The sequence below is a fragment of the Mustela lutreola genome, chromosome 8 (assembly GCF_030435805.1).
Source record: "Mustela lutreola isolate mMusLut2 chromosome 8, mMusLut2.pri, whole genome shotgun sequence".
Lineage (NCBI taxonomy): Eukaryota > Metazoa > Chordata > Mammalia > Carnivora > Mustelidae > Mustela > Mustela lutreola.
Window position 1 is genome coordinate 121,568,091 of NC_081297.1, and position 26,775 is coordinate 121,594,865.

Consider the following 26,775-nt stretch of genomic DNA (forward strand, 5'->3'; position numbering starts at 1 on the left):
TGGCTGCCACTATGCTCTGAGTACTTACTTATTCTCCTGTGTGCTGAACCTCGAGGAGACAACTACTCACTTCTAATGTTTCTGGACCAGAATACTGAAAACTACTTCTTAATATGTGGAGAATAAACAAACAAATCCTTTATTAATCCAAAGTTTAAAAAGACAGTATTTTAATTACCTTAGGGAAGATTATACTACCAAAGATGTATTTGGTTATAGAAATCCATCATGGAATTCAGGCTTTGAAGACGGAGATAACTGTATGTTATGGTTGGCTGAATTTTGGTAAGAATAATATAATAATAATAACATAATATAGTCATTATTTTAAATGTACCCATAAAAGCTTGCAAATCAAAAGGAATCTATGGCAAGCGGCTATACAGAGATAAAGCCAGACCTCTTTGCAACCTAATCATATACTTATATTAGAGGCCTTCTGCAAATCTTATTTTATTGTCAAAAATTTTATTTCAATGTTGACTTTTCTAAGTATATATAGTGTGTATAAATATACACACAGACACACAGACACACACACACACAGAGGATATACAGATAGTATTCTAAAATGCTATTTCTGCCTGCAAAGGAAGAGAAATTTAATAGGGACTAACCAGTAGCAATTTCTTGCAGGTATTTATTAAAAACTCAAGTCAAATAATTTTGTCCTGCAGTTTTAAAATATGAATTTGGACAACTGAATAAATACATAAAGTAAACCCAGGCTTGACTGAGCGCTTTGACATTCAAGTCATTCCTTCTGTCTTCTAAAACAGATTTAGATTTTTGAAGTGCTACTTTAAAAAAAGGTGGTACCACGGGCCTAAAACGTCAGGGCTTCCAAGTGAAACAAGGCAGTCACTGTACTGTGTTTCTGTTTGTAATACTATATTTACCTGTGTGCACTGAAAGTCCTTAGCATCTGCCTTAAAACACTGAAGGTCTGGGAAGCAAGCTTTTTATTTTTTAAAATGAACTGTAAATCAATGCCCTCTTGGTCAGCTGTCCCAATGAAAAGTCAGAGTCCTGCTAAGTGCTCAGAGCAGCAGAGAGTGATCGTGTGTTCCTACAATGAACAAGAATCCTACGTGCCCACAGCCAAAGGGACAGGACCTCAGTATTCCTTCTCCCTTAAGCTACTTCGCACAAATCTTCAGAAGTTCAGACAGATGTGCTGCCAGCCGTAATGAGTCTGCAGTAGGGCAGGGTGGGGAGCTCTGGGTTCACGGCTAGGGGCTGAGAGCACTTCACCCACATAATTTCCTCCTTGTATCCCTCCCATGCCTGCTGAAAGCCTGCCACCATGGTGATGGTTCTGCTACCTCCCTATCTTAGCAACACACTAACAGGGGGACAAACTATACAAATAAATCCTGGTACGCACATGTTTTCTTGTATCTGAAACCTGTGGGCCCAGACTATGTTTCGGAATTCAAGTCTCCCACATTTTAGAAAGATAATGACGCACTTATATCCCACCACAAATTTTCCCAGAGGGGATCAGCACCCCATAAAAACATTAGTATCTATACAATGGCTATGATTGTTCATGGTAAGTGGGACAAAAAGTCCTCACATCCATTCAGAATTATGTCTTGATGTCAAAAGAGTCTGTTGCAAATTTAGGGAAGAAATTTCAGTTTTCAGATTTTTAGATTTGGGAATTGTGATTATAGACCTGTACTTTCAAAAAAGTAAGTTAAAATTAGAATATTTGTTTTCTATGGCACTGAAGGTACAAAGATTCATTCCAACACTGAAAAGCTATAAGAAATCGATTCAGAAATATAAAACAACCTAATTTCAGGCACTAAACATTTATGTAGCATCTGTATTTCATGATATCAATTTTATAATAAATACTTCATCAGTACTATGGCTAGTGTAAAAGAATATAAAAATGAAATGCTGAAGTTTTCTAGCACTTTAAATAATCGAATCTAAATAGAAGACTTGGGGGGGGGGCAGGTTTTTTTACAATCAAAAAAGGACTATAGCTATTATACATGAAATGATGATGTTCAGTTACTCTTAACAGACATCTTCAGTGGAACAGAAGATTCTCAATTATATTTTTAACTCACACACACACACATATACTTTCTCTCTCTCTTTTATTCAAAGCCTGTCTCCTGCTTAAGAAGATTGTTGTAAGGTTCAGATCAGACAACAGGTATTTATATATTTTGCAGAGTACAAGGTAAATGCTTGATGTTATAGTTCTTCAAGAGTCACCTTCTAGCCAGATTTCACTGCATCAAATGAACATGGTTACAAACTATTCAGATTTACAAACTAATTTAGGCACATACTATTTTCACTCAAATCTTAAAGGACAGTGTTTAAAATCAACAGTGGGGCGCCTGGGTGGCTCAGTGGGTTAAGCGCCTGATTTTGGCTCATGTCACAATCTCAGGGTCCTGGGATCCAGCACTGTGTTAGGCTTCACACAAGCAGGAAGCAGCTTCTCCCTCTCCCTCTGGCCCTTCCCCTACTCATGCGCTCACTCTCAAATAAGTGAAAAAAGTTAGTTGCAATCTAGTAACAAACAACTTAGCCAGTAAATTACTTCTGAATATTAAACAGGTTAAGTTCATACCATTGCAAATCCAACATCAGCTTTCTTCAGTGCTGGGCCATCATTTGTACCGTCACCAGTTACAGCTACAACCTGGCGTTGTTCCGACACAGTGCTGTCAATTATACCTGAAAAAAAAGTAAATATTTGTGCTGTAAAAATATCCCCTTTAATTAACAAGGTGATTCTGCAGAGGACCCTGACCAGCCAGTTTTACAGACTCGATGTTAAAAATAAACAAACAAATACAGAGAAATGGAAACTGCTGAGGTGTTGGACAAGGACCAAGTCCAGAAACTAAGGTTACACGAAGAGCAATATCCTGTTTTAATGAGGATAAACACAGTTCACGGAAGGTGTCAAAAGGAAATGTATTTAGATTTTACTGGAAGAGATAATATCCAAGATCCAATCTACTGTTCAGTATCTATTATTACTTTGGGAAACAGAACACATTTCTGTATGAACAAACGGTGAATTAGCCATAAAATCCACTCACCTTTAACCAGTGTGTGTTTGTCAGTAGGAGATGATCTGGCAAGTACTCGAAGCTTTGGCCAAATCTTGTCTATCCGCTCTTGCTCAATCTATAAATATTAGTGAAAGTTAAAATGTACCCAAATTAGTTTTATAATTCCCAAATTAGCTATCTGGCATATGTATCAGCAGTTCTCAAGAGCGTGGTTAACAGACCAGCACCATCAGCAACTCAAGGGAACTTGTCAGAAACGCAGATTTTTTTAGCAAGGCCTCAAGCCTATCATTTTATCAAATCCTCTAGGTTGGGGGCCTAGCAATCAGTTTTTAAAAGGCTCTCTGGGTCACTCTAATGTATACTCCAGGTTGAGAACCACTATTTTTTTTATTTATTTATATATATATATATATATATATATATATATATATATATATATATATATATCACACACACCATTATAAGATCAAATTTTGAAAATCTTCCCACTGCCTATGAAAATAAAAACACCTTAAAACAGTATGAAAAGCAAAGAATTTGAGGTGTCCTAAAATATGCTCTGTATCAGCCTTTCCCAACTCTTCCTCCCATACTCAGTTATATATATTATACTTCTGAAATTGGCCTAGACTAAAAAAAAAGAAGTGCTCACTCCCTTTAGGACAAATTTCTCTATCACTAATCTCTTTCACGTGCTAAAACGTTTTGCTTCTTAGGTGTAGGCTGCTTTCCCTCATTTGTGATACATAACCCATAGTGCATATTCAATATGTTATTGGTTGAATGAAATTCCTAATATATGAAAAATACATCAACACAAAAACTAAAGAAGCCCTTACCTCTCCTTTTTCATTTCGTATTCTTCTGTTGAAATCTTTACCTTCAAGGCATAGAAAATCTTCCCCCGGATGTAAAATACCACATTTGGTAGCAATAGCCCGAGCAGTATTAATATTATCACCAGTAACCATCCGCACAGTAATTCCAGCCCTCTGACACTTCTTTATTGCCTCTGGTACCTGGTTTACAAAGAAAAAATTCATATTACAAAAGAAAATTAGTATTTCCAAATAATGCATTACAGCATAGTTCCACAAACAATGACCATTTTACTTTCATCTCAAGATATTCAATATTTCTTGAATTACTCCCAATAATCTCTTCTATCCTCTTCCATTGCCACAGTCCTAGTTCAGGCTTCATTTTCAGTTATGATCCTACTTAACTTGTTTGCATTATTTATTTACCAAAGGCATCTTAAAATGCTCCCCCACCCCCAACTATTATGAGGTTCTTTTTTGGTTGGCTTTCTGGTTTTACTGCCCAGACAACACCAGAGTAAAATGCTGGGGTGTGCTCTTTAGGGTTAAGGTGGCTCACTTTTCCCCTCCCACTCTGTATCTTTTAAGGATTACCCTACTTATTCTTGTACATTTAACTGTCCTGTTTGTGCTAATAATTTTCCCAATCTACATCTTTCTCCCACCTCATTGTGAATGCTGAGTTCATAATTTCATCAGAGAAGTGAACAGAGGAATCTGGGAGTCCAAAGACAGGGGGACCAGGTTTTTTAAAACCTACCTAACAGAAACCTAGGGGTCATCTGAGCTCTTCCAATCTCTTATTCTACCCATCTTTAAATGACAATGAGTCCTGTGGATTCTACCTCAAACCTTCCCTGCACCTTGTCTCCCCTGCTTGTTGCCTCAACTACCAAAATAGCTTTCTAATTGGTATCCCTGTTTTTATGTTTGTTTCTCCTGTAAAACATCTGATATACCTGATGATAGAATTATTTTTCTAATAGATTTTCTTAAAAATACATGACAATTTCTCAACTGTTACACTATTAAGCCGCAAAGTTCTTAGTATAACAGAGTTTCACACTGAACCTCAAAGTAATTTCTAAATTTATCTAAAATTTTTCTCTACAAGACAGTCTGATGGATGAATTAAATACATATTGTTTCTGTTTCTCTATTTCTGGCAATTCCCTTTGCCTAGAGAATACTTCCTGCTCTTCTCTAATCAAGATATCCATATTGATTCCTCTGGAGCAGAGGCTACAAATGCAAACATCTATAGAGCCATGTGGGTAACATAAATGAGAAAAACACAGAACCCCAAACTAATGCCTAATGAGAAAGCTACTTGGTTTTAGCCTATTTTTTTTTTTTTTTGCTATGATGAAATAAATGCCCAATGTTGATAGAACCTATGACTTTAAGAGAAAGTAGAAAGCTACATTTGTGTATGCTCTCTCAATACATAATACTTTACACACACACACACACACACACACACACACACAGAGTCCAAGGAAAATCTGACTGAAGGCTAAATTTGGCCTTGCAGACTGATGGTTTATGACTTCTACTGTAAATACAGTTTAAATGTAATGTCTCTGAACAGCTTTCATGGCCTACCTAGACAAAATTGTGTCTTCATACAGCACATGCATCTATTATTTTAAAAAAAAATCAACATTTGATTTTGAAAACATTGGTTAGCAAAAAAATGTAATGTATATCCAGATATCTAATTTGGATGAAAAGTAACCCAAAATTGTCCACCCAAGCATTCAATAATTGGGTGGTATCCTGAGATCACTTGGAATAGGGGGACAATGAATAAAAGACAGAAACTGGTGTCGGGTTAAAACCATGCGGCAAATAATATTAAAGAAGGGCAAACTAACATTTATGAATGGCCCACTAACCATACCAAATATCTTCAAATAAAGCCCACAAACCACCTCCACTTTTACAATAAGAAATTGAAGAGAAGCCAATTACCTTGCTCAAGTACCTACGCAAATTCAATAAAGCTGAATTTATTCTAGATATCTAATCAAAATTCTCTGTATCAGAAATGCAGTCCACAATACCCACTCACAGAAAGCTGTTTTATATTACATTGTCTCATATTAGTCTCAAAGTATCCATCTCATATTGTGATACTAAAAACAAAAATTAAGTGCCACTTTCATGTTTAAAAAAAAGATGAAACTCTTAATCAATCTCAATGCCAAAAGCATGAGAACAGCAATCTACTTTCAGAGGACAAAAGCTATAGACACCCTGATCTAATACTACATCTAGGTAAGAGCTAAGCCATAAATCAATGCTTAAAACTTTGGTTTCCTTTTGACCAAAGGCAAACATCACCCACCTGGGTATTTCATCATTTCTGAACAGATGGCAGCTTGGTTCTCCTACTCCTTCAATATCATCTACCCCTCAGCTAGTAATGGAAGACTGACTGTCTCTCCTCTGTAAGACATCTACTTGTGGAGCTAGACTCTCCTCAGGAGAGCTCCTGGAGCCCCTCGGGTGAATTTCCCAGCCTAGGCTCCTTTCAGGCTACTAGGTCCAAATGCCTACAGGATGTACATTAGGGTGATTCAGACACCTAAAAAATGTCAAGAATCATATATCCAAACCCAACAGATTCATTCCTATTGGTTTTACCTCCATTTACTTTGAAATCATCCCTCTCTTTTTGTCTTCCCTGCCACACTGTATGTAGTGCTAAGCCATGATCATCTCTTCCTGGGATCAGTGTGATAATCCCTTCTCTGCTTTACTTCCTCTTCTATTTCCTACACAGTACCTCAAAGAGTATTTTAATGACACAAATTGTGTTACTTCCCAGCCTGAATTTCTTTAATTACTTCCCACTGAGTTTTAGAATAAAATTCACAACCCATATGTTTTGTAAGACCAAAGATAATCTTATCTGTCCCTTCTTGTCGACACTTACGGCCATACTGGCCTCCTTTCTAACTTTGAAATTTGCTCTCTCTGAATTTTTTGTTCCATTTGCCTGAATATTCTTCTTGCAGCTGTTAATATGGCTGGCTCCCTTTCCGCCATCAGATCTCAGTTCAAATGTCATATCCTCAGAGATCTCCTAATGTGTCTAAGTCACGTAATTTCATCACCGTGAGCATACCCTTTATAGCCCTTTTCACTCTTGTAATTGTCGTATCTGGTATCACCCTCCCAACTACCCCCATATGCCAACCAGAATGTAAAACCACTGAGGGCAGGGAACAAGTCTTATTCCTTACAGAATATATTTTCACTTGGCATACTGTCCAAAAATTTATCATTTTGTCTGTTTGGTTGTCTTCTCTAGAAGACAAATATCATGACTATTTTGTTTACTGCATTATTTCCAGTTCCTAAAAGAAGTACTTAATATAATACACTGGGTACTGAATCAGTTAGCTGAGAGTCATTGAACAAAAGCTGCTTTTGCCTTTGTGCTTTTACTCATGTTGCTGCTTTGCTCAGAATGTGCTTACAACTGTCCCTCGAGGTTCAGCTAACACCGCATCCGTTAAGACTCAGATAGGTAATTAACCTCCAAGAAGTCTTACGTGACCCCTTCAGTGGTTCACAGAGCATAGCAGTGTTTTCAGTACACCTTTTAGACAAAGCCAGATTTAAACATAATAGTTTAGTTCTATGGTCTAGAGCTAACCTCTATACACCTTGATTTTTTTTTTCCTCATCTGTTAAATGAGAGTAATGTCACAGAGGTAAACATTAAAAGAAGTAACATATGTAAGGCAGTTGGCCTAGTATCTGGCACACAGAATTCATTAAAAAGATGTTATTGCTTTAAACAAAGTTGGGGGCTCATGTTCTGTGCCCATATAACATGCTCTGGATAAACCTAACAATGCACTAACATCCTGGATTATGTTTACATGTTTGTGCATCCCCACCCAAGAGTGACTTCTTTGAGGCCAGGGACTGGATTTCAAAAATCTTTAAGTCTATAAAGATTACCCTAGTACAATGCCTGGCGCATTTTTTTTAGCAGTTGCTCAATAACCTTTAAAATAAACAATTTAAAGAAGCCAAGCAAAGTGTATAGATGCACGCTGTCAAATATGGTACTAGGATGTTTAAATTCAAATTAAATAAAGTACAGAAAACTCATTTTTTTTTTTCCAGTTGAACTAGCCATGCTTCCAAAACTCAGAAGTCACATGTGGCAAAGAACTACTGTAGAGAACATATAGAAAACTTAACATATAGAAAACTTCTATCATCACAAGAAAGTTCTACTGAACACTGGTCTAGAGACCATGAAAACAAGTAACTTAATACATCTGTTACTTAATATAAATATCAACTGAAAAACCTACCCAGCTCAAGGCACCGTGTTAGGTTATGGTGCTATCAGTACATAAAATCCCAAAGAGAAGCAGTCTAATTAAAAACCATCAGTAAGTAGCATATACATCGCAAGCACTGTTTTTTTTCACCTATTTTGGATTCACCCAAGAAAAAACAATAAAATCACAAACACCAATGTTACTAGAAAGCTGGTCCCAGCCAGTGCCTGGATCCCCTAGGTTTAGAGATTGCGCACATGCAGAGCACAGAACGTTTCACCACCTCAGGTCTCACAGGGTCTTCAATCCCCACAACAGCAATGCACGTGAGGCCGGTGACAATATCATTTTCATTATCCCACTCTGGTTCGGGTTCTCCTGCTGGGAAATCTCTGAATGCAAGACATATGGTTCTCAAGCCTTCTGATGCCATCGGTTCAATCACTGTTTTTACAATATCATCACGGTCCCTTGGTCTGAACACTTTTGCCTCACCATTAGCACTTAAGATTTTGAAACACCTAAAAGGAAATGTTGAATCCAAACATCAATAATTAACAAATATAAAGGTTAATGCCATTTAAGTGAACTGGAAGGGTTAGAAATCATGGGATCTGATACTAGGAATTTAGAGAATTATGTATGCTGCATTTCCACAGACTTAAATCACACTGGCTTTTTACCTTTCCCTTTATACAACAGATCTAGTTTTTATGGTTCTCGTTTTACAGTTCTCCGCCTTATCAGTTATTCTAGATATTCTCTAAACCTTCTCTTTTGGAAATGCAATGCTTTTAAAATTTCACAAAGAACCTCTAGTGGCAGAGGAGAATAAATTACACAACTGTCCATCCTGGTACAGAATCAGGCATTAACACAAAATTCATAAATATTCTTCTTTTAAAGTAAAATACCAAATTCAATCAACCCCTTACCTGAGATGTTGTTTCATCACCTATATTGTTTTAGCCATGAAATAAAATAATAACTTATTGTTAAAGTAAGCATTCTACTGAAACGAGAGACATAATGCCAAAATAGTTTTATCTTCAGTGACACTAACTACACAATTTTAATTATGTAGTGAACAGAAGTCACATGATGTACTTCCCTAAAGTTTATTTTTTATGACTCCATGCTCTGCCCCTCTCCCTTGTGATGCCACCTCCTTCTGCTTCTAGGCGGTGATGGCCAAATCCACGTCTTCTGTTTTGATGGTTTTTCCAAAGCTCTCCATTACTGCTGAGGAGCTCCACAGGGATGCTGGAGCAACACCTTAGACCTATCACGTGCAAGTCTAAACGCTGCCTCCTCCGTATCAACACCCGCCCCACTCATTTCCACGTAAATCTAAAAATCTCACCTGCACACTTCCTTTTCCCATCACCTACACAGTATCAGCTCCTAAGTCCCACATATTGGACCTCTTAACAGTCTCCTCAATGTTGCCTCTCCTTTCTGTTCCCACTCCGCTACTGCCTTCTCCTGGCTCTTACTTCAAGCTAGAGCTACTGTAATAGCTTTTTAAATTATTTGTCTCTAGTCCATCCTCTCCTTGCTGCCAACCCACCTTTCATCCTGATGTAAGAATTATCTTCCATCACAGATTTGCTCCTTCTACCACCTGATGAAAGAAACCACTCCAGTTGTATCCTCTGACCCACTTAATTTTTTCTGCTTAACCTAACGTGTAAGAACCCCTACAACAAAATGTAAATATTACTGGGGGACTACTAGCTATTGGACCCCAAGCTAGGTGTTTCACATGTGTCCTTTCATTTCACTGTCTCAGAGCTGGTGGGCAAAAGGCTTGACTGGTTTTGGTACAAAAATCTTCCCTGGATCACCTATCTGCCATTCAGCAACGCATGGATGAGACAGATTTCTAACCTTCACACCGACATCAGATAACCAAATGTTCAATACAAAGAAGGCTCTATGTGGTCTGTGTGTCACAAAGGCCCATAACTACCCAGATGAACTATGCGACCAGCTACCTCCCCGATATGGGCTGTGTATTCCCACCTCCTTTCCTTTGATGTGGCTTCCTTCACCTTGATGTTCTTCATACCAAAACCTAGCTGAAGTGCCACATCTTTCATATGACAATGATCTCATCTTAAGACTCTGTAACCATCTGTCATGTGCTGCGTTTCAGTGATTTATTTATAGACCCGTCTCTTAAACCTATTAGAATATAATCTGTCAAGTGTTCATTAAGATAACACTGGATTATAATCTACATATAAGCAAATTAAAAGTAAAAATACTTTAAATGCCTAAGTTCAAATGAGCTCTAATTCTCCAAGACTGCTCTTATATTACGTTTTTAAATTCTCTATTGGAATTAGGGAAACCAAATTAATTTCAACACCTATTAAGAACATACAAACATCAGAGAAATTTTACTTAAGTGTGTAATGTCAAAATTGAAACTACTGGTCTGTAAAAGGACAGTAAAAGAGAAATATGATCATTTAAAATGACAGGAAGATATTTAAGTATCATAATGCAGCAGCACAGATAAAAAACCTCATTCTGATATAAAAGGAGAATTCTAAAGATCTAGTGTTAATGCTCTGCTATTCTAAAAACTTATCTATAATTCATTCATCACATTTTTCGAGCTCACTATCTACAATGTGGTGTTGAAGATCTAGACTTGAATTTTTCTTCCCAGGAGGCCTTTATTTTTCATGATCCTCTGTAACCACGGAATCAACACGTCTAAAAGCAAAGATTGAGGTTTATTTTATTAAGTCTATCAGACTTAATGTAATGGGCACATTTTCCCTCCAGCAAAAACTATGAAATAAAAGAAACAGAAGTACAGAAATGGCAGGATACCATGGGCGAATACCTAGATACAATTAAAATATGCTGAAAAGCTCTGAGGTCCTATCAAATGCCTGATGTTCACAAAAAAGGAAACAGCAACAATAACAACATAGGTAGGTATTCCATAAAGCAACTACAGTGAGCAATTTATTCATCTAAGCATTTTACTCTTACTTTTTCAGAATTATCTCAGATGCACCCTTGCTGAATATTCGAAAACTTCCATCTGAATTTTTCAGGACAGTACTCATGGACTTCCTAACAGAATTGAAGGTGTAGACTTTGTACAGTGCTTCTTCTGGTATTTCATTTCTAACATCCTGATAATCTCGTTTTAAATCCAAAAGAAGTCCCAACAAGGCACATTCAGTTTTATTACCAACATGACGAGGTAATCCACCCTCTTTCTCTGGTGGCTATAAGAGAAAAAGGTTTAGAAACTAGTATCATCTTGTTTCTCTATGACAGTTTAACTTATAATGTAAATAGAATGTGACATTCTAAAACAAAACTACATAGGAAACTTCTAGTAATATCAGCATTTCAAAGAGGGACACAAAAAGGTACAGTAGAAATGATCTCTGGGGCGAGAAGGACATGGATTCCAATCTCAGCCCTGCCCGTTACTAGCTACGTGAATTTTTGGCAAATTACCCCACTGCTGTGGTCCCTGACTTCAGCATCTGGAAAACAGGTACACTTATGACCCAAGAATTAAGTGAGATAAGGCATGTTAAGTTTAAAGTTGGCTCCTGGCACACAGTGAGATTTAATAAATTTTAATTCCTTTCCTTTTCTCTTCCTATTTTCATTAAACATTTATGTTACACAGTTCAAAATTAAATCAACTATACAAGTTTTTAAACTTAGAAGTATATGCATTAAAATAAAGCACTGTTGCCTTAAACATATACAAAAGCTTTATTTCCTTCATCATATCTTCACAAATACCACCTTATATATAACTATCACTACAGTAATAAGGCCAGATGTGATCATCTTTACTTAACAACTGATGAAAGTAAAGCTCAGACTTTCAGCTAGTAAAAGGCAAAGCCAGATCTAGAACCGGGATCTCATAACTTTCCAGTCTAATAATCCAATTAATGCACATTTTCACTAGACAATTTGTAGTATTAATTTGGTTCATGGTCTTGACCCATGAATCACTAGAACACGTATCAACTCAAGCAACTCCATACTTTTTATATTGCAAGTAAGACTTTTAACTTGCAAAGTTAAAAATATTTTATTCTAAGGCAGCACAAAGTCTAGAATTAGTTTATTGAGTTAATTTCAAAAAGTCTAAGGATGATGGCATTGGCAGGGTATACTGAGAAACCAAACAGAGCATACAGCAAGCATAGATAAGAACATATTCATTTAAGTTGAAATCTGGCTTCAAAATTTTCTCTAGAAAATTGAGAGCTGACTTTCTACAATAAGATAGCCTGGTCTTTCACAAAATAAATTTAATAAGAATTAAAAATTAAGAACTTATTATAAGGCTTGAGAGTTTCTGAACACAGGAAATTCAAAATATAGGAGGAGGAAAATGCAAGTAAACAAGGTGTAAGCTGATCAACAAGTCTTACTTGTGACACAAATTGTATTACAGAAACTTACATACATTATCTAACTTATGTAACTTCTAAAAACAGATTCAGTTCTCCAATTTATATATAATAAGGATAGGTCTGAAGAACTACACATAATCTATTATATAAAAATTTTCATATACAAATTAATTATTAAAGAAACCTTACCAATATTTTTGATGTATAAGCACAATTCACAGAAATTCCTGTTACAAGATAGGACAAAATATTTGGTGGAATAGCTTCTGGTTCAGGAATCTTTTTATAGTGTTTTTCATTTATGTAAGCTTGAACAACCGTCATTCTGTTCATTGTCAATGTTCCTGTTTTATCTGAACAAATAGCTGTAGCATTTCCCATGGTTTCACAAGCATCCAGATGCCTTACTAAGTTATTATCTTTCATCATTTTCTATAGACAAAAAAAAAAAAACACAAAAAAAACCAACCTAGTTAGGCTACACATACAAAACCAATCACCTCATTACATAAAATTGCAAAGTACTTTAAATTAAGAATTAAAACTCCCAGCTATATACAGATATACAGTATAAAGCATTTATAAATTTAATACCGGAAGAATTTTGGTATATTTAACCTATTAGAATAAGCTGAAGAGCATATTAGCTTTCTGGGGTTACATTTTTTTTTAACCAATGCATAACATAAATTTAGTACATGAATATAGATACTTGTACTCATACGCAAATTATGTTGACTATACTCCTCCAAAATCTTCTGTGAAGTGTCTTCACCTTATGTAAAAGCAAAGACAATCTGTATTCCACCTACAGAGGTACTTATGGCATTGTAAAAATATATGACTTTTAAGGATTAAATTTTCTCCTTATAAGATGAAAGACAAATCACCAACGAAAAAATAGCTTTTATCAGTTAAAATACAGAACTGATAGGCATACAGTTATCTGATTTTTTTTTTTTACTCTGATAGACTAAGATAATGTATCAAAACCAGAATGGGTCATTTTTATCTTTTCCATATGCTGATACACCTGGCATTCTCATCCTTAGGATAATCTCTTCCTCTTATTTATAAGAACAAAATAGTCTCTAAAAAACTCCGAAGAGTTTTCACAGTAGCCCCAAAAGGCATTTAAGTTAAAATGCTTGATATTCATTTTCAAAAATGTAGAATGGGTTAAAAAACTACAGAGCTAGTTTATAAAGTGTGGCCTGTGACTAGTGATACACAAGATACTGCAGAAACTGGTTCCTTTGAAGAAATAAATATGGGGAAGAGGTGTACCTCTCAAATTACTTGTGATTTATATGAATATTGAAGATTAAAAGAATGAAGTTCTATAGTGAAAAAAGAAAAGCGCTCAATTTCACAAAGTACTAATAAAGGATCCAGAAAGACTACACACCTCCAAGAAGAACAACGTTAAGTGGTAACATTTGGGCTAAACACTTTTAATAAAGAGATTAAAGGACAGCAGCTAAAATGCTCTTATCTATTTCCTATGAATGTAAATTAATTCTGCCTATTTTTTTTGATCCACTGAAAAATTAATGTCATTGATGACTACTCAAGATGAACGGACAGTATTGATAAAATGATAACTGTTTCTCCCAATTACTACTAATTATTTCAAAACATCAAAAAAAAAAAGACAAATAGGTATTGCACTGTATTTCATCATATTGAAACATCTGCCATTTGAAATGAAAATGTTAAATGCCTGAAAAGAAAATAACAATAAGCAAAAAATATTCTTATCCTGACAGGTTAACTGTATAAGATGCTGGAATTCGCAGGATCAGAGGGCGCCAGCGGAAACCGTGACTGTTCATACGGCTCAGCGCCATCAGGAATACTACTTAAGAACTGCTCATTTAACACCAGAAAATTGACAAGAGCGGCATTCTGCCCGTTAAGTATGATTTTACCTGCAAAGCCATTTTGAAAAATCCAAATTGCCCAAAAAGCTAATAAACCTTTTTGAAAATCCAATTCACCTTTTCCATATAAGATATAAAATTAATTAAAATAAATTAGTAATTTTTAACCAGATTACAACTTCAAGCAAACCGTAGTGAGCAAAACCATCAAAGCTCGTTTTCAGCATTCTACTCGGCAACTGGGAACTGACGCCAGAAGAGTCAGAAGAGGAAGAGCCGGTGATTCACAGGACAGAGAGAGTTGGCCCTGGACTATGTGACAATGTCAGGGGGCTGGTGAGGTTGGACCAGAGGAGCACCGAGAGGTCTGCAGGGCCACACTGGCTGGGCCCTGAGGGACAGAGGGAGCTTGGGTTTTTTTCTAAGTGTGACGAGAAGTCACTGGCATTTTACACAGGGAAATGACAGATCTGAATCCTATTCCAGGAACTGGCGTCCGCCTACTATGCAGAAGTTTGGCTTTGTTGTGATGAGGTTAGAAGAGCAGAAACAAGAAGCCCTGAAAAAGATGGACTTAAGAGACGCCTCTATGCTGTTTCTACATTCTTCCTTTAATTTTACAGAATGCTATGCATTCTTCCTTTAATTTTACAGATGGGGAAAAGGGAGGCCATACAGTGAAACTTAAGCTAGATACTGCCTAGCGGGGCTGTGCTCAGTTTGGGTCAAGGCTGCCTGCAAGGAAACATATACGTCCGGAAGTGTCAGAGACCTTCAACTCTGGGCAGGGGCAGGACCTGTGACAGCATTTCTAAAGGAGACTATGCATTTCTGGAAGACTCCTACTTTCAGAATCAGAAAGAAAAGAGGCACCACAGGTGTCAATTTTCTCCACTAACTAAAGCTTTAAACTTAGTAAATCGACTTCACCGTTTTCTGCTTACCTTGACAGAGTAAGCCAGGGAGATCGTGACGGCCAGGGGGAGACCCTCTGGAACCGCAACCACCAGAACCGTGACTCCGATAATGAAGAACTTTACAAAATACTGTATGTAAATTGGTGTGCACTCTGCAAGCCATGGTCTCTTCTGAACCCAGAATGTATCAATGACAAAATATAATACTAGAATGATAACTGTGATGGCAGACATCAACAAACCTTTCCGTATATTAAAAAAAAAAAAAGAAGAAAGAAAGAAAAAGAAAAAAAAAAGTCATTATTTCAGTAGTCCAGACACTCCCCATTGTCAATTATGTATTAGCAACTGGAAGAAATTACCACTGGTTTGAAAATACTTACTTTAATGTCTCTGAGAAATTGTTACTTTTTTTTTTTTTTTTTTTTTTGCAACTAACTCATCATTTGGCATTATCAGATTTAATTTCTGCTTCCAAGTATAGCCCTGTCCCCAGGAGAACTGGTAGAAAAGTGTTTATGATTCTTTCCTAGACTTACTTGTATCTTTGGCCTTCTACTAAAGCTAAGACAAAATAACAGGTAATGACAAAGAAATACCAAAAGCTTAGAATGAATGGGTACTTCATGTGCTGGTAACTGCTTACTGCTGAATGTGAAGCTGGTAGAAATCTGATTGATGGGGAGATCTGGAATTAAATATATTCAACCCTATGTTTTTTATTAAAAAAATTATTTCTCTCAATTGTTATCTATCCTCAGTTCTTCAAGTTCTACAAACCATTTACCTATTTTGTCGACGACTCAGCCTTTACAGATGAGTACTGAAAAATAAGACCAGTTCACATATCCGCACCTAATACTCCAACTACCTTAAATCTACTCCTTCCCCAAAACTGAGGTAGTATTATCCTTTAGCTACATATTACAAAAAGCAAGTATTTGCTATTGGATAAACTTATTCAGAACGGGAGCAAAAACCTCACTTTTCCCAACATACTCCTAAGTAGAATTATGTAATTTAAGTGATTTTTTTTTTTAAAGATTTTATTTATGACAGAGAGACAGCGAGACGGAACACAAACACAGGGGAGCTGGGGAGGGAGAAACAGGCTCCACAGCAGGCTTCCTGCTGGGCAGGGAGCCCGTATGGGGCTCGATCCCAGGACCCCGGGATCATGACCTGAGCCGAGGGCAGATGCTTAACTGACTGAGCCACCCAGGTGCCCCAATCTAAGTGATTTTAATAGTATATGCTGATTTATCCGCATGTTCTTCACATACATGATACTGCTAGAGGGCATGCTATGTTTTTAGCTAAGAGCTCTGCTTCTGCTGCCTTTCTCCACCTGAAAGTGGTTGTATTAACAGATATTTCTAGTGAGGATAGCAATTTAGTAACTTTGGTCTCACCAGGATGGTACTTAAGCTAATCCATTCAATTTAAGTAAAGTGGATTTTTCAGAAAAACATGATCTCATTTTCTTCATAGTCAATAAAAAGATGAGCAACATGTGTGGTGAAATTTCTTTTTACTAAAATAAAGTTGGGGGGCACCTGGGTGGCTCAGTCGATTAAGTGTCTGGCTCTCGAGTTCAGCTCAAGTTATAGTCTCAGGGTCTTGCGCTGAGCCCTGCCTCAGGCTCCGTGTTCTGCAGGGAGGGCTGAGGATTCCCTCTGCCCCTCTGCCCCCCCCCCCCCCATGCGCACTCTCTCCCTGGTTCTCTCTCTCTTCAATCAATCACTCCTTTGAAAAAATAAAATACAGTTGGATAATCTGTTTTGAGTAACCAAGGGCACTACTAGCAATCTCTCTACTGCTCCCAGAAATCCTGAGAAATTCAGACATGGGAGTACGGGCGGTTTTTGGCACGAACCCTAACCTCACCCCTTACTGCTAGCTCCTTCCATGTATAATGGGGTTAAGAGCCCCTCAGCTGCCATGACATCACAAGGATCCGCAAAACTCAAAGACCTGGTAGTCTGTGGATATAACTGAAAATATTTTTAAAACCCCTTCCACTCACAAAGCAACTATTTGCAGACTTAAGTGGGTCTAAAGGCCATTTTCAAGCAGAAAGTCAGCATATTTTAAAAGCAAAACACCTTATTTTCTTCTATCATACCTGCTTTGCCAATCTGAACAGCCAGCTTTGTAAGTTTCCCTTGTAAGACAGATTTTTCCTTTTTTGGCAAATTTGCTTTCTTTTTGTCTTTTTCATCACCATCTCCACCTTCTTCGCTCTTCAAAGGCTGCATTTCCATGGCTGCACCATCCTGGGCTTTCGCTACATAGAAGAACAAATAAAACGTCACTACATTTTTTAACGCACACAAAACTATTAATTTTTTGAAATGTATCAGTTTCTTATAGAAACTAGAAAAGATTTAAATATTCGGCTTTGTGTGTGCATGGGTATCTATGTCTAGCCAAAGAAAACAAGACAATAGTGATACTAGGTTGTGAATCTCTGTACCAGATTTGAAAATGTGCCAGGTAATAGGGATGAGGGAGAAGAAGAAACGTGGGATCCTTAGAGTAAGAACTAAATACCAAAATCATTTCTCTCCCCTCGTGTTGTGTTTGATAAGGTTCGTTTCCAAACACTATAAATCCCTCCCAGATGTGACCATAATGTAGATTATGTGTAAACCATATAGAAAAATGTACATGTTTACAGACCTAAATAAGCATCAAGAAACCATTTCAGTTGTATATTCTATTTCTTAGACATTTTTCCTAGCAGTATTATAATAACGAATGTTAAAAAAGTTGAAGTGCTTAAGTTGAAAGTTATCTACATCTGGATTTTTCTTAGCTTACTACCACAAATCACAGTTAAAATCTTATTGCCACTGTAAGGGCAAAATGACTACGGCACTGGCAGGAAGAGAAGTTAACCCAAGTTAACATAAACTGTTGATTTCTCCTGCCACATGTATCCTACTTTTGGATGAATACAGTATATAGTAGATATACTTTTGTATATAATGAAAACAAGCTAACTGTACTCTTATCCTTGTGAACTTACCTTTGTTGCGATTCTCAATAGCTCCATCTTGTTTCTTATCTGTAGGAACAAAATGGGAATTAAAGCTTTCCAAAGGAAATAAAGACAGCCATGCTGAATTATGCAGAGGTAGTTCACATTTCTATAACAGAATTGTTACACAATGGTGTGTGCTTGTACAGATAGAAAGCATTTGGCTTGCAATGACCCGCTGGGTCGATCACCTCCTAGGTCTTCACTAAGGAAAATACGCCAAAATAATTTGGGACGTCTATACCTTTTCAATTTCTCCGTAAGACTTTACTCTCTTATATGCTGCAATGAACCCAAATATGGTACCAGAAGATCTCAAACTAAATACTCATGTAATTCTAAGAAAGGAGAAAAGGGCAGGGGTAGGGAGGGAGGGAGACATGTCCTGAAGATAACAGGCACACAGGAGGGCTGTGCTGGGAAGGGGAGAGCTGTTGTTGGGAAGGGGCGCAAAACCCACACAGAAAAGACAGGAGAGGCAAGTAAGTAAAATTAGAATATGAATAAAAAGAATGGGCCAGTAGGAGTACCAGTTGAGACAATTCAGCAAATTAGTTTCAATCTGGAGAAAACAAGCATAGGAACGTCTAAAGCAATAAAATAATCAAGGAAGGACTACATCTATTGTTTGGAGCAGGCAGTGGAATACTGAAAATGAGAAGGGAGGCAGAGCTCATTCAGTCAATTTTTCTCCTACCTTCTCTATCTAGAAGAGCTATCTTCAAACTGGGAAACGTGGAAGAGAGTCAAGAGGGAACAGCTGTTCACGATAGATGAGGAGATAGTATCTAGCTACTTTCAACAGGCTCTGAGTTCAGAGGAACCAGACAGCTACATTCTAGACTAGGAAGGAAAGGAGAAAGATTACCCCCAACTGCTTTTGGGTAACAGCCAAAGCAGTCAAGAGAATGAGAGAAGGGCTGACGTCCACAGATGGAAAAATGCCCCACTTCATGAAGGGAAGAAAAAAAAAAAAAAAAACCTCAACCCCAAGAATCAAAAATGATAAGACAATGAATTAGATGTTCATTCCTGAGAATATTTTTGACGGGTTTAATCAAAAAAGAGATGTAAGATCTTAGAAAAAACAGAGCTTGTTAGAAAAGACACAGTAGGGTCAACAAGTATCAGGTCATGATGCAAAGTCCCCTTCCTTTTTAAATAGGGTCCGTTGACCTTTGACTACTATAAATTAGGATGCAGCAGTGTCTGGTTAAGAGCCAGACAAGCAGGTCTGATCCGCCACTTACTAGATCTCTGACCTGGAGCAAGCCCAGCATCTCAGCAGGTTTCTCATCTTTGCATCCTAGGGTTTTAAGGATTAAGGAGATAATGCACACAGTATTGAGTAAGTGGTATCATTATCACTGGTTTTCAAACTGCCTTCCACTCCACCTTAAGAAACCTAAAGAGGCCCCAGGAGGGCTATGGAAGGACTAGGACAAAACAACTTAGAATGGGAGGTCTTGCTAACCTTCACTTGCAGTCAGTTTTCAAGTATGGTTTTGTTTGAACTAAAAATTTCGCAGCTGAAGAGGAAAGCCAAAAAATAAAACATCCAAATATTAAAATCGTGGTTGTAGTTAAAGCAAACCAAGATTTTAGCAAGGTTTTTATTTTAGAAGATCTCAAAATACTTATGTGTAAGAGAGAAATATGGACTTACTATCCTAAGTAAAATTAAGTACATCCAAGTGGCTAAACCACAGTAAACTGCTGTCACCCTAAAGGAAAAGAATCGTGTAGGCGCAAACCTGAGTGGGAGAAAAGGGTGGTGCAGCAGGCAGAGCAGGATGGGGAGCGCTTTTTAAGAAAAGTAACATGTCTCCAGCTGCGTGATTCTGAGCTGTCTCCCTCCTCATGACAGTTTCTGGTAAGATGCTTGTGGTTAAACTATGGTTATCAATTTTTGCTGAGGACAGATCACTTGCAGGGACAGCAGATACAATGGATTGAGATCAAATCTCTAAAATCTTGGTATCTAATACTTTGGGCTAAATGTAATAAACAGGGTAAATGTCAACGGGAAGTCTTTGTCTTATGTCCAGAACCCACCGACTTAAGTATAGATGGGGAAAACATGAACAATAGAAAATGTGAAATAGATGAAAAGCTCAAGGAGACCAAAATGTGATATGGTTGACAAAGTTATGACTGAAGATGCAGAAGAGATAAGCATTGGAAGTGAGAGTTTAATTCACTTTGCTGCTCAGATAATGGAAAGACACTAAGACTAAAGAAAAACAATAAAGGCCAATGAAAGTATTCGAGGAGATGCTCCATTTGTCTGGCTACGGTAAAAGGGACTGATGCATTCGCTAAAAGCCCTTGATGGACTGTGACGTCTACAAGAAAAATCAGGAAATGGAAGAGACTCCACTAATTCTACCACTTGAAAGTACTACAATGAGTAACTTTTTATAGAACATTTCATATCAGAACCTCATAAAAGAAGCATATTTTTTCTGTGCCAGTTCTTCTAACCAGTTGCTGTATTTCCAAATACCAATTCTCACAGAAGATTGTGGAACTTACTTTTCTTTTCCTTTTTCTTTTCATCTTTCTTTTCTTCCTCTTCACCTCCAGCTCCAAGTAAGGTAAAGATAATTCCAGTTTGAGAATTAACACCTACAGCAGTAACGACCATTCTTCCAGAGCCTTCCATTACATGAGTACCTACAGCAACAGAAAATTTACTGTTTTAAAATTGTTAGTTTTTTTTTCCCTCCTACCTTCACGTTTCAAACTTTAGTCCTACTGTCTTTCATATACAGTACTTAATAACTTCAATAAGACATTAAATAACCTAAATTCTTAGGCTTAAGGGTTTAACTCTGTAATCCATTTCATCTGAATTCAAAGTGCACTCCACCACTCATGTATCATGAGAGATTGGTCAGCTTATCATATCTCAACTCCTCACCCATAAAATGAGGACAAGAGTACCTACCCTCAATAAAAACAATGAGATGCAAATAAAGGCACACATGTAAAGTGCCTTTGCACACTGCCTGGAATCTGTGGGCATTCAAGGAATACACATTAATTTTAATTGTAAAATTATTACAATGATCATTACTGACACTACTGAGAAACACACTGCGTAAAAAGAAATGTGTTTATAACCAAAAGGACTCCACAGCAACAAACTGCCCTATTTACCGCACCCAAACCCGTATCTCTTCCTAAACCAGCTTTCCACCCAGCCAGCCTACATTACTGCAACAAGCCTCCTAGCTAGTCTGTCTTTCCAATTTGTCCTGACATCAGTTTTAATCTCTCTAAAACGTGAATTTTTTCACAAATGTCTCATGGCTCAAAGACCTCTGATTCTACACTAACTAATGGATTAAATCCAAAGTCTTCAGCTTGAGATCAACCAACCCTTGGTTAAACCTTTCATCCATTACTCTAACATAAAATGCCAATATGGAAAGCTATGGAACAGAAATGGAGACATCGATTATATACTGACCATCCCTTACGACCATCTTGAAAGTTGGCAAGCATTATTTTTTCTTATTTCCTAAACATTTGCCCAAGGTTATATAACAATTAGGTGGCAAGACAAAGATTCAATCCAGCTTGGTCAAGGGACAAAGGGCATATTCTTCCACTACAATGCCCGTAAGTCTGCTGACCATTCTCCGACTTGTATAGCTACCTCTGCACCTTTCCTAATTAAAAGGCTTCGCATCTCTTTAGTGTAATATTGTTGTGAATTTAAGTGGCCTTCAAAAGCAACTCTTTTTTCTAAACTCCCAATAAAGCCTTCTTTACAGTTATCACATTTATTTGATCTCCTAGTTTACAACCATATGGGCAGGTTCTGTTGTCCCACCACCATTTTATCTGCCAAGTCAACGCACAAAGTTTATTTGCTAAATAATGTCATAAAGCACAAGTCCTTATTCCAGTAGTTAAAAAATTATATTTGTCTTCTAATTACTGGGCAATTTATCCAATGTGAATATTTTAGGCCTTTGATTTTCTTGCTTTTATTCTTTGTTTTGTTGTTGTTGTTTTAAGTAGGCTCCACACACAGCATGGAACCCAACGCAGAGCCTGAACTCAGAGATCAAGAGACAGATGCTTAACCAACTGAACCACCCAAGTGCCCCTGATTTTCTTGCTTTTAAAATTCTATATTCTGAGTATTTCACTGATTATTAGCTTCTCTGTCAGTGAACAGGCAAAGCAAACAAGAAATGAATTTCAGGATAGTGAAACAGTATTTATTGAGCAACTTCTACATGTAAAAGGCAATTTCTTTCTTTTAACGATTCTGGCTTTTGGCAGATTTCAACTTTTTTACATTCTATTCCTCCTTACCACAGGTAATCAGATGCTGGTGGTTAATGTGCTCAGGCAAAGTAAACAGTTTTTGTTCTGGTCATATCCCCACTGCTAACTGAATAACTGCTTTTAAAAAATCTAAATTTAAAAAGCCAAGAACAGCAGTGAGGGAATGGCATCATGAGAATACATTTAAAAATAAATGCATTTTATGTTTTTTAGTACATTTTTGGAATAGGGAAATAAATGGAGAAAAACTTTCCCACCCACATTACGATAAGGGACTCTGCAAAGTTATTTCGGTCTTTTCTTAGCCATGGAAAATTTGCAGAGTTCTTGTGGTACACTTGGTGTGTCTGGGACCTGAGACTACATAAAGCTTACTAGCAATCTCCATTAAAATAGAAAAGAACCAAAGTTCAGGTAAAGGAAATCAACCTGAAGAGCTAAGCACTCTGTAAATAAGCTAGATGTAGACAGAAGTCCGGCAGTATATATGGCAAAAGGCAAGAGAATATCGCCTTAGTTCGCCAAATACCGTGGCCCAGACAGTCTGTGGGGGTTAAGGTCTGATTAGATTGCTTCCCCGTCCTTGGAAAGACTATAGATGTTACCCAGTTAACAATTACAGTTTCTCAAAACTACAGCAAGGAATAAATAAAATAAGTATACGTTGTACTTAGATATACCGAACTTCTATATCTAAGATATGTCTGCTTGGAATGAATTACAAGCACACCCATGTAAAGAAAAAAACAAACAGGATGTTCTTGGTAGTGCAGAATTTTGAAGGTATACAAATCCCAAGATTTTTCTTAAGAAGTAAATCTATATTATAACTGGGACCTCTACCCTTTAATAATGGTGTTTATGTAATTACTCTGATTTTTAGTGGTGGGATGTTTTGCAATCGGTGTTTTAGGCACATATTTGCAAATCTTAAAAAGGTAAGTTACACTGAAGTATATGCCTGGAAGTTGTGGCTTTGACTTAAATGACTTGTCACCAGCTTGACTTTGGTTTCAGTAAAACCATGCTCAATCAATTAAAATATAAGGTTCACTGAGAAGAAGTGAACGATTACAGCTGCCAAATTATTACACAGTTCAATCAGCAGAAATCTCCTTATGACGTAAAATGTTAGCGTTCTATTAACACCTGAAAATGGTAATAGAAGACAAACAGGCAACATTCTGTGCACTCCAAGCTCCAGTGTAATTCAGTCTAGCAAACATATATCAACAATGATCTTAGAGGCAATTTTACAAATTCTATAAAGAACATTAGAAAATTAAGAGTAAAAACCTGGAAATCTAATGTGAAAGAACTGGCATGCTTTTGGAGTCAAGTGTGAGACTGTGGGGCTCCCTCTCACTCAACATTTTCGAAGGCTGCGTGCAAATTTTCCCACCATCCCTTCCCTTTCATTTCTAATTAACCTCAGGTCAAGCTACCACAGTTACTGTTGGGAGAGCCTCCCAACAAATGGGCCACGTCCCCATTTCAAACAGTGCCCTTACCTGTACAAATCCTACTCTTTGTTCTCAGCACGTCTTACCTATGTGAAAATTCACTTCTCCCTAGTAGATGTGTGCCACTGCTAGGCCTACCGTTGATCGGTTATGTAATCTTTGATAAATAATTTAGGTCTCAGATTTATTCCTCAGCAGTTAAATGAGGAAGCCAGATTAGATCAATTTTAAGGATTATATCAGTTCTTAAAAAAGAATTTAAAAAAAACCAACAAAACCCAAAAAACCTGTCTTTGATAGTACATCCAAGGGAATTCATTCATTTGCTTTAAAAACAATCATTCTTTAATTTTATACATCAACAGGCCAAAAGAATTAACATAAGGCAGAAAAGTAGAAATCATTAGGCTTATATTTCAGTTTTATCATTATACTAACACTGACTCAAAAACTCTTATTTGGATTTTTTTTTTTTTTTTTAACTTAAGCTCCTCATTTGTAAAATAGGGCTCTGGATTCAAAGATCTCTAGTATCTCTGCCAACTTAAAAAAAAAAGTCCCTAAGGATTATAGGGTAGAAGCTAACATAAAATACAGAATCCTTCAGTTGTAGGCTCTTAGAGAAACTGTGTTTGCTGACAACGGGATACAATCATGGAAGAGAAAGAAGTGCAAAGATAAGAAAGAAGTTCATACCTGATAGAAGTAAGGGATCCTTATCTAAAGATTTCTTAACATGATCAGATTCACCAGTCAATGAGCTTTCATCAATTTTAAGATCATTGCCTTGAATCAGTATGCCGTCAGCTGGAAGAAGATCACCTAAAACAAAAAGCAATGGTATACTAAACTGCCAAAAGGATTACAGGAACTTAACCTCTAGCCTAAGAGGTACTGCTCGTTGTTTACTTACCATATTTCACCTGAGCAATATCTCCAACAGTAATGTCAGCTACAGGTATCTGAATGACCTGACCACCCCTGATGACCGTGAACTTCTGTTCTTGTTCAATTCGACTCTGCAAACCTCTAAACTGTTTTTCCTTACTCCAGTCATTGAAAGCTGTTACTAATACCACACACACTACTGACAAGAGGATTGCAGCGCCTTCAATCCAACCAGTTTCTCCTTCACCTTCTTCCTCTCCAACAGAAACTTCTCCACAAACTATATGGAAAGAAAGAAAATGCTTATCAAAAAAAAAAAAAAGATTCTGAATTGATGACAACAGACATTCTATAAGTTAATTATGATGTTTACATACCTTGTTAATTTTACTCTAAATACCTTACTGAACCCAAAGCATTCCACAATGATAAGAATGCTTACTATGTCAAGTTCCCTGCCACAGAAGACTCTCACCCTCAGGGCACAGAGGCAGTCTAGAGTTCTAGTTAAGAGTAAGGACACTGGGGAAGATGAAATCACAGCCTCAAGGCAAGTTACTACTTCTGAGACTCCGTCCCTTAATCTGTCAAATTAGGATAATACCACTTACTCCGCCAGAGTTGTGAGGATTAAATGAGAGAACACTTTAATGTAGGCAGAGCAGTGGTTAAGAATTCCTTCACAGTTGACCAACGGTTAATGCTACTAATCATTACATATATTAGACAAGATGTACAGGAAAACTTAAATACTACATGCTACCCATGAATCATGCTTATTTACTGTATCAATTTTACAGGAGTAAAGCAACACTTGGGTTTCCAGAACATGAAAAAGTAAGCCAAGGGCTACTCATTAACCCAACTATTTGGGCACCTGCTCTAGGTGCCAGACAGTACTTGAGTGGCTGGGGAAACAGCAGTAAGTAAGACACACAAGCACTGTCTTCGCCTGAAACCCATACTCAGATTGGAAGGTGTGGACAGAGTATAAAGAATTCAGATAATAAAACACAAATAATTAATTTCAGATATAGCAAATGGCATAAAGAAAATAAAGGAGGGTGATGTGCTATCACGTGAAGAAAGGGCTAACTGTGGTTTGTGTGAACACAGAAGGCCTCTCTGAAGTGTCAATGACATTTGGGCTAGGAGCCAAATGATAAAAAGGGAACTAGCCATATAGTTGCTTTAGAGCGTTCCAGGAAGAGCATTCCAGGGAAAAGATAGAGAAAGAGCATTCCAGAGAAAGATTAAAATCAGTACAAAGGCTCTATGGCACAAAAAAGTTTACAAAAGAATGAGGGAGGAAAGAACCTTAAAGGCTCAAAATTGAAGGTCAACAATTTTGAAGAAAGAACAATGAAACCGTGCTACTTAGACTTTGGGCTACAATCTATTTGAGAGTCTAAAATCAATTCAGTGGCTCATGACCAGTATTTCAAAAAATGAAACACAGCAAAATAAAGAGGATATATACACAGTAAAGGTAAGCATTGCTTCTTAAAAGTTCACTTGGGTTATTTATAAATTCACATGAGGCGTATGTTCTTCTGCATATACCTATATAAAAAAGTTCTTTCTTACCGAGGATTGAGCTGAAAAGTCTGAAGAAAGTCAATTATTCTCTTAGGACAGGTAAAGCAGGAAAAAGATTATTCAAAGAAGAGAATG

General features: G+C 37.1%; 1 protein-coding gene across 4 annotated transcripts in view; it reads right to left on the bottom strand.

The window, feature by feature from the left end:
• ATP2B1 (ATPase plasma membrane Ca2+ transporting 1) overlaps positions 1-26,775 on the bottom strand; it is a 123,960-nt gene that overhangs the window by 20,237 nt on the left and 76,948 nt on the right. For all 4 annotated transcript variants that reach the window (XM_059186494.1, XM_059186495.1, XM_059186493.1 and 1 more), the window contains exons 4-15: positions 25,127-25,381; positions 24,910-25,035; positions 20,981-21,121; positions 18,434-18,472; positions 17,528-17,689; positions 15,430-15,644; positions 12,792-13,034; positions 11,200-11,441; positions 8,471-8,708; positions 3,896-4,075; positions 3,081-3,168; positions 2,603-2,709 (exon numbers count right to left, since the gene is read on the bottom strand). In XM_059186494.1, coding sequence (XP_059042477.1) covers positions 2,603-2,709; positions 3,081-3,168; positions 3,896-4,075; positions 8,471-8,708; positions 11,200-11,441; positions 12,792-13,034; positions 15,430-15,644; positions 17,528-17,689; positions 18,434-18,472; positions 20,981-21,121; positions 24,910-25,035; positions 25,127-25,381 — 2,036 coding nt within the window. The remainder of the gene's footprint in view (positions 1-2,602; positions 2,710-3,080; positions 3,169-3,895; positions 4,076-8,470; positions 8,709-11,199; positions 11,442-12,791; positions 13,035-15,429; positions 15,645-17,527; positions 17,690-18,433; positions 18,473-20,980; positions 21,122-24,909; positions 25,036-25,126; positions 25,382-26,775) is intronic.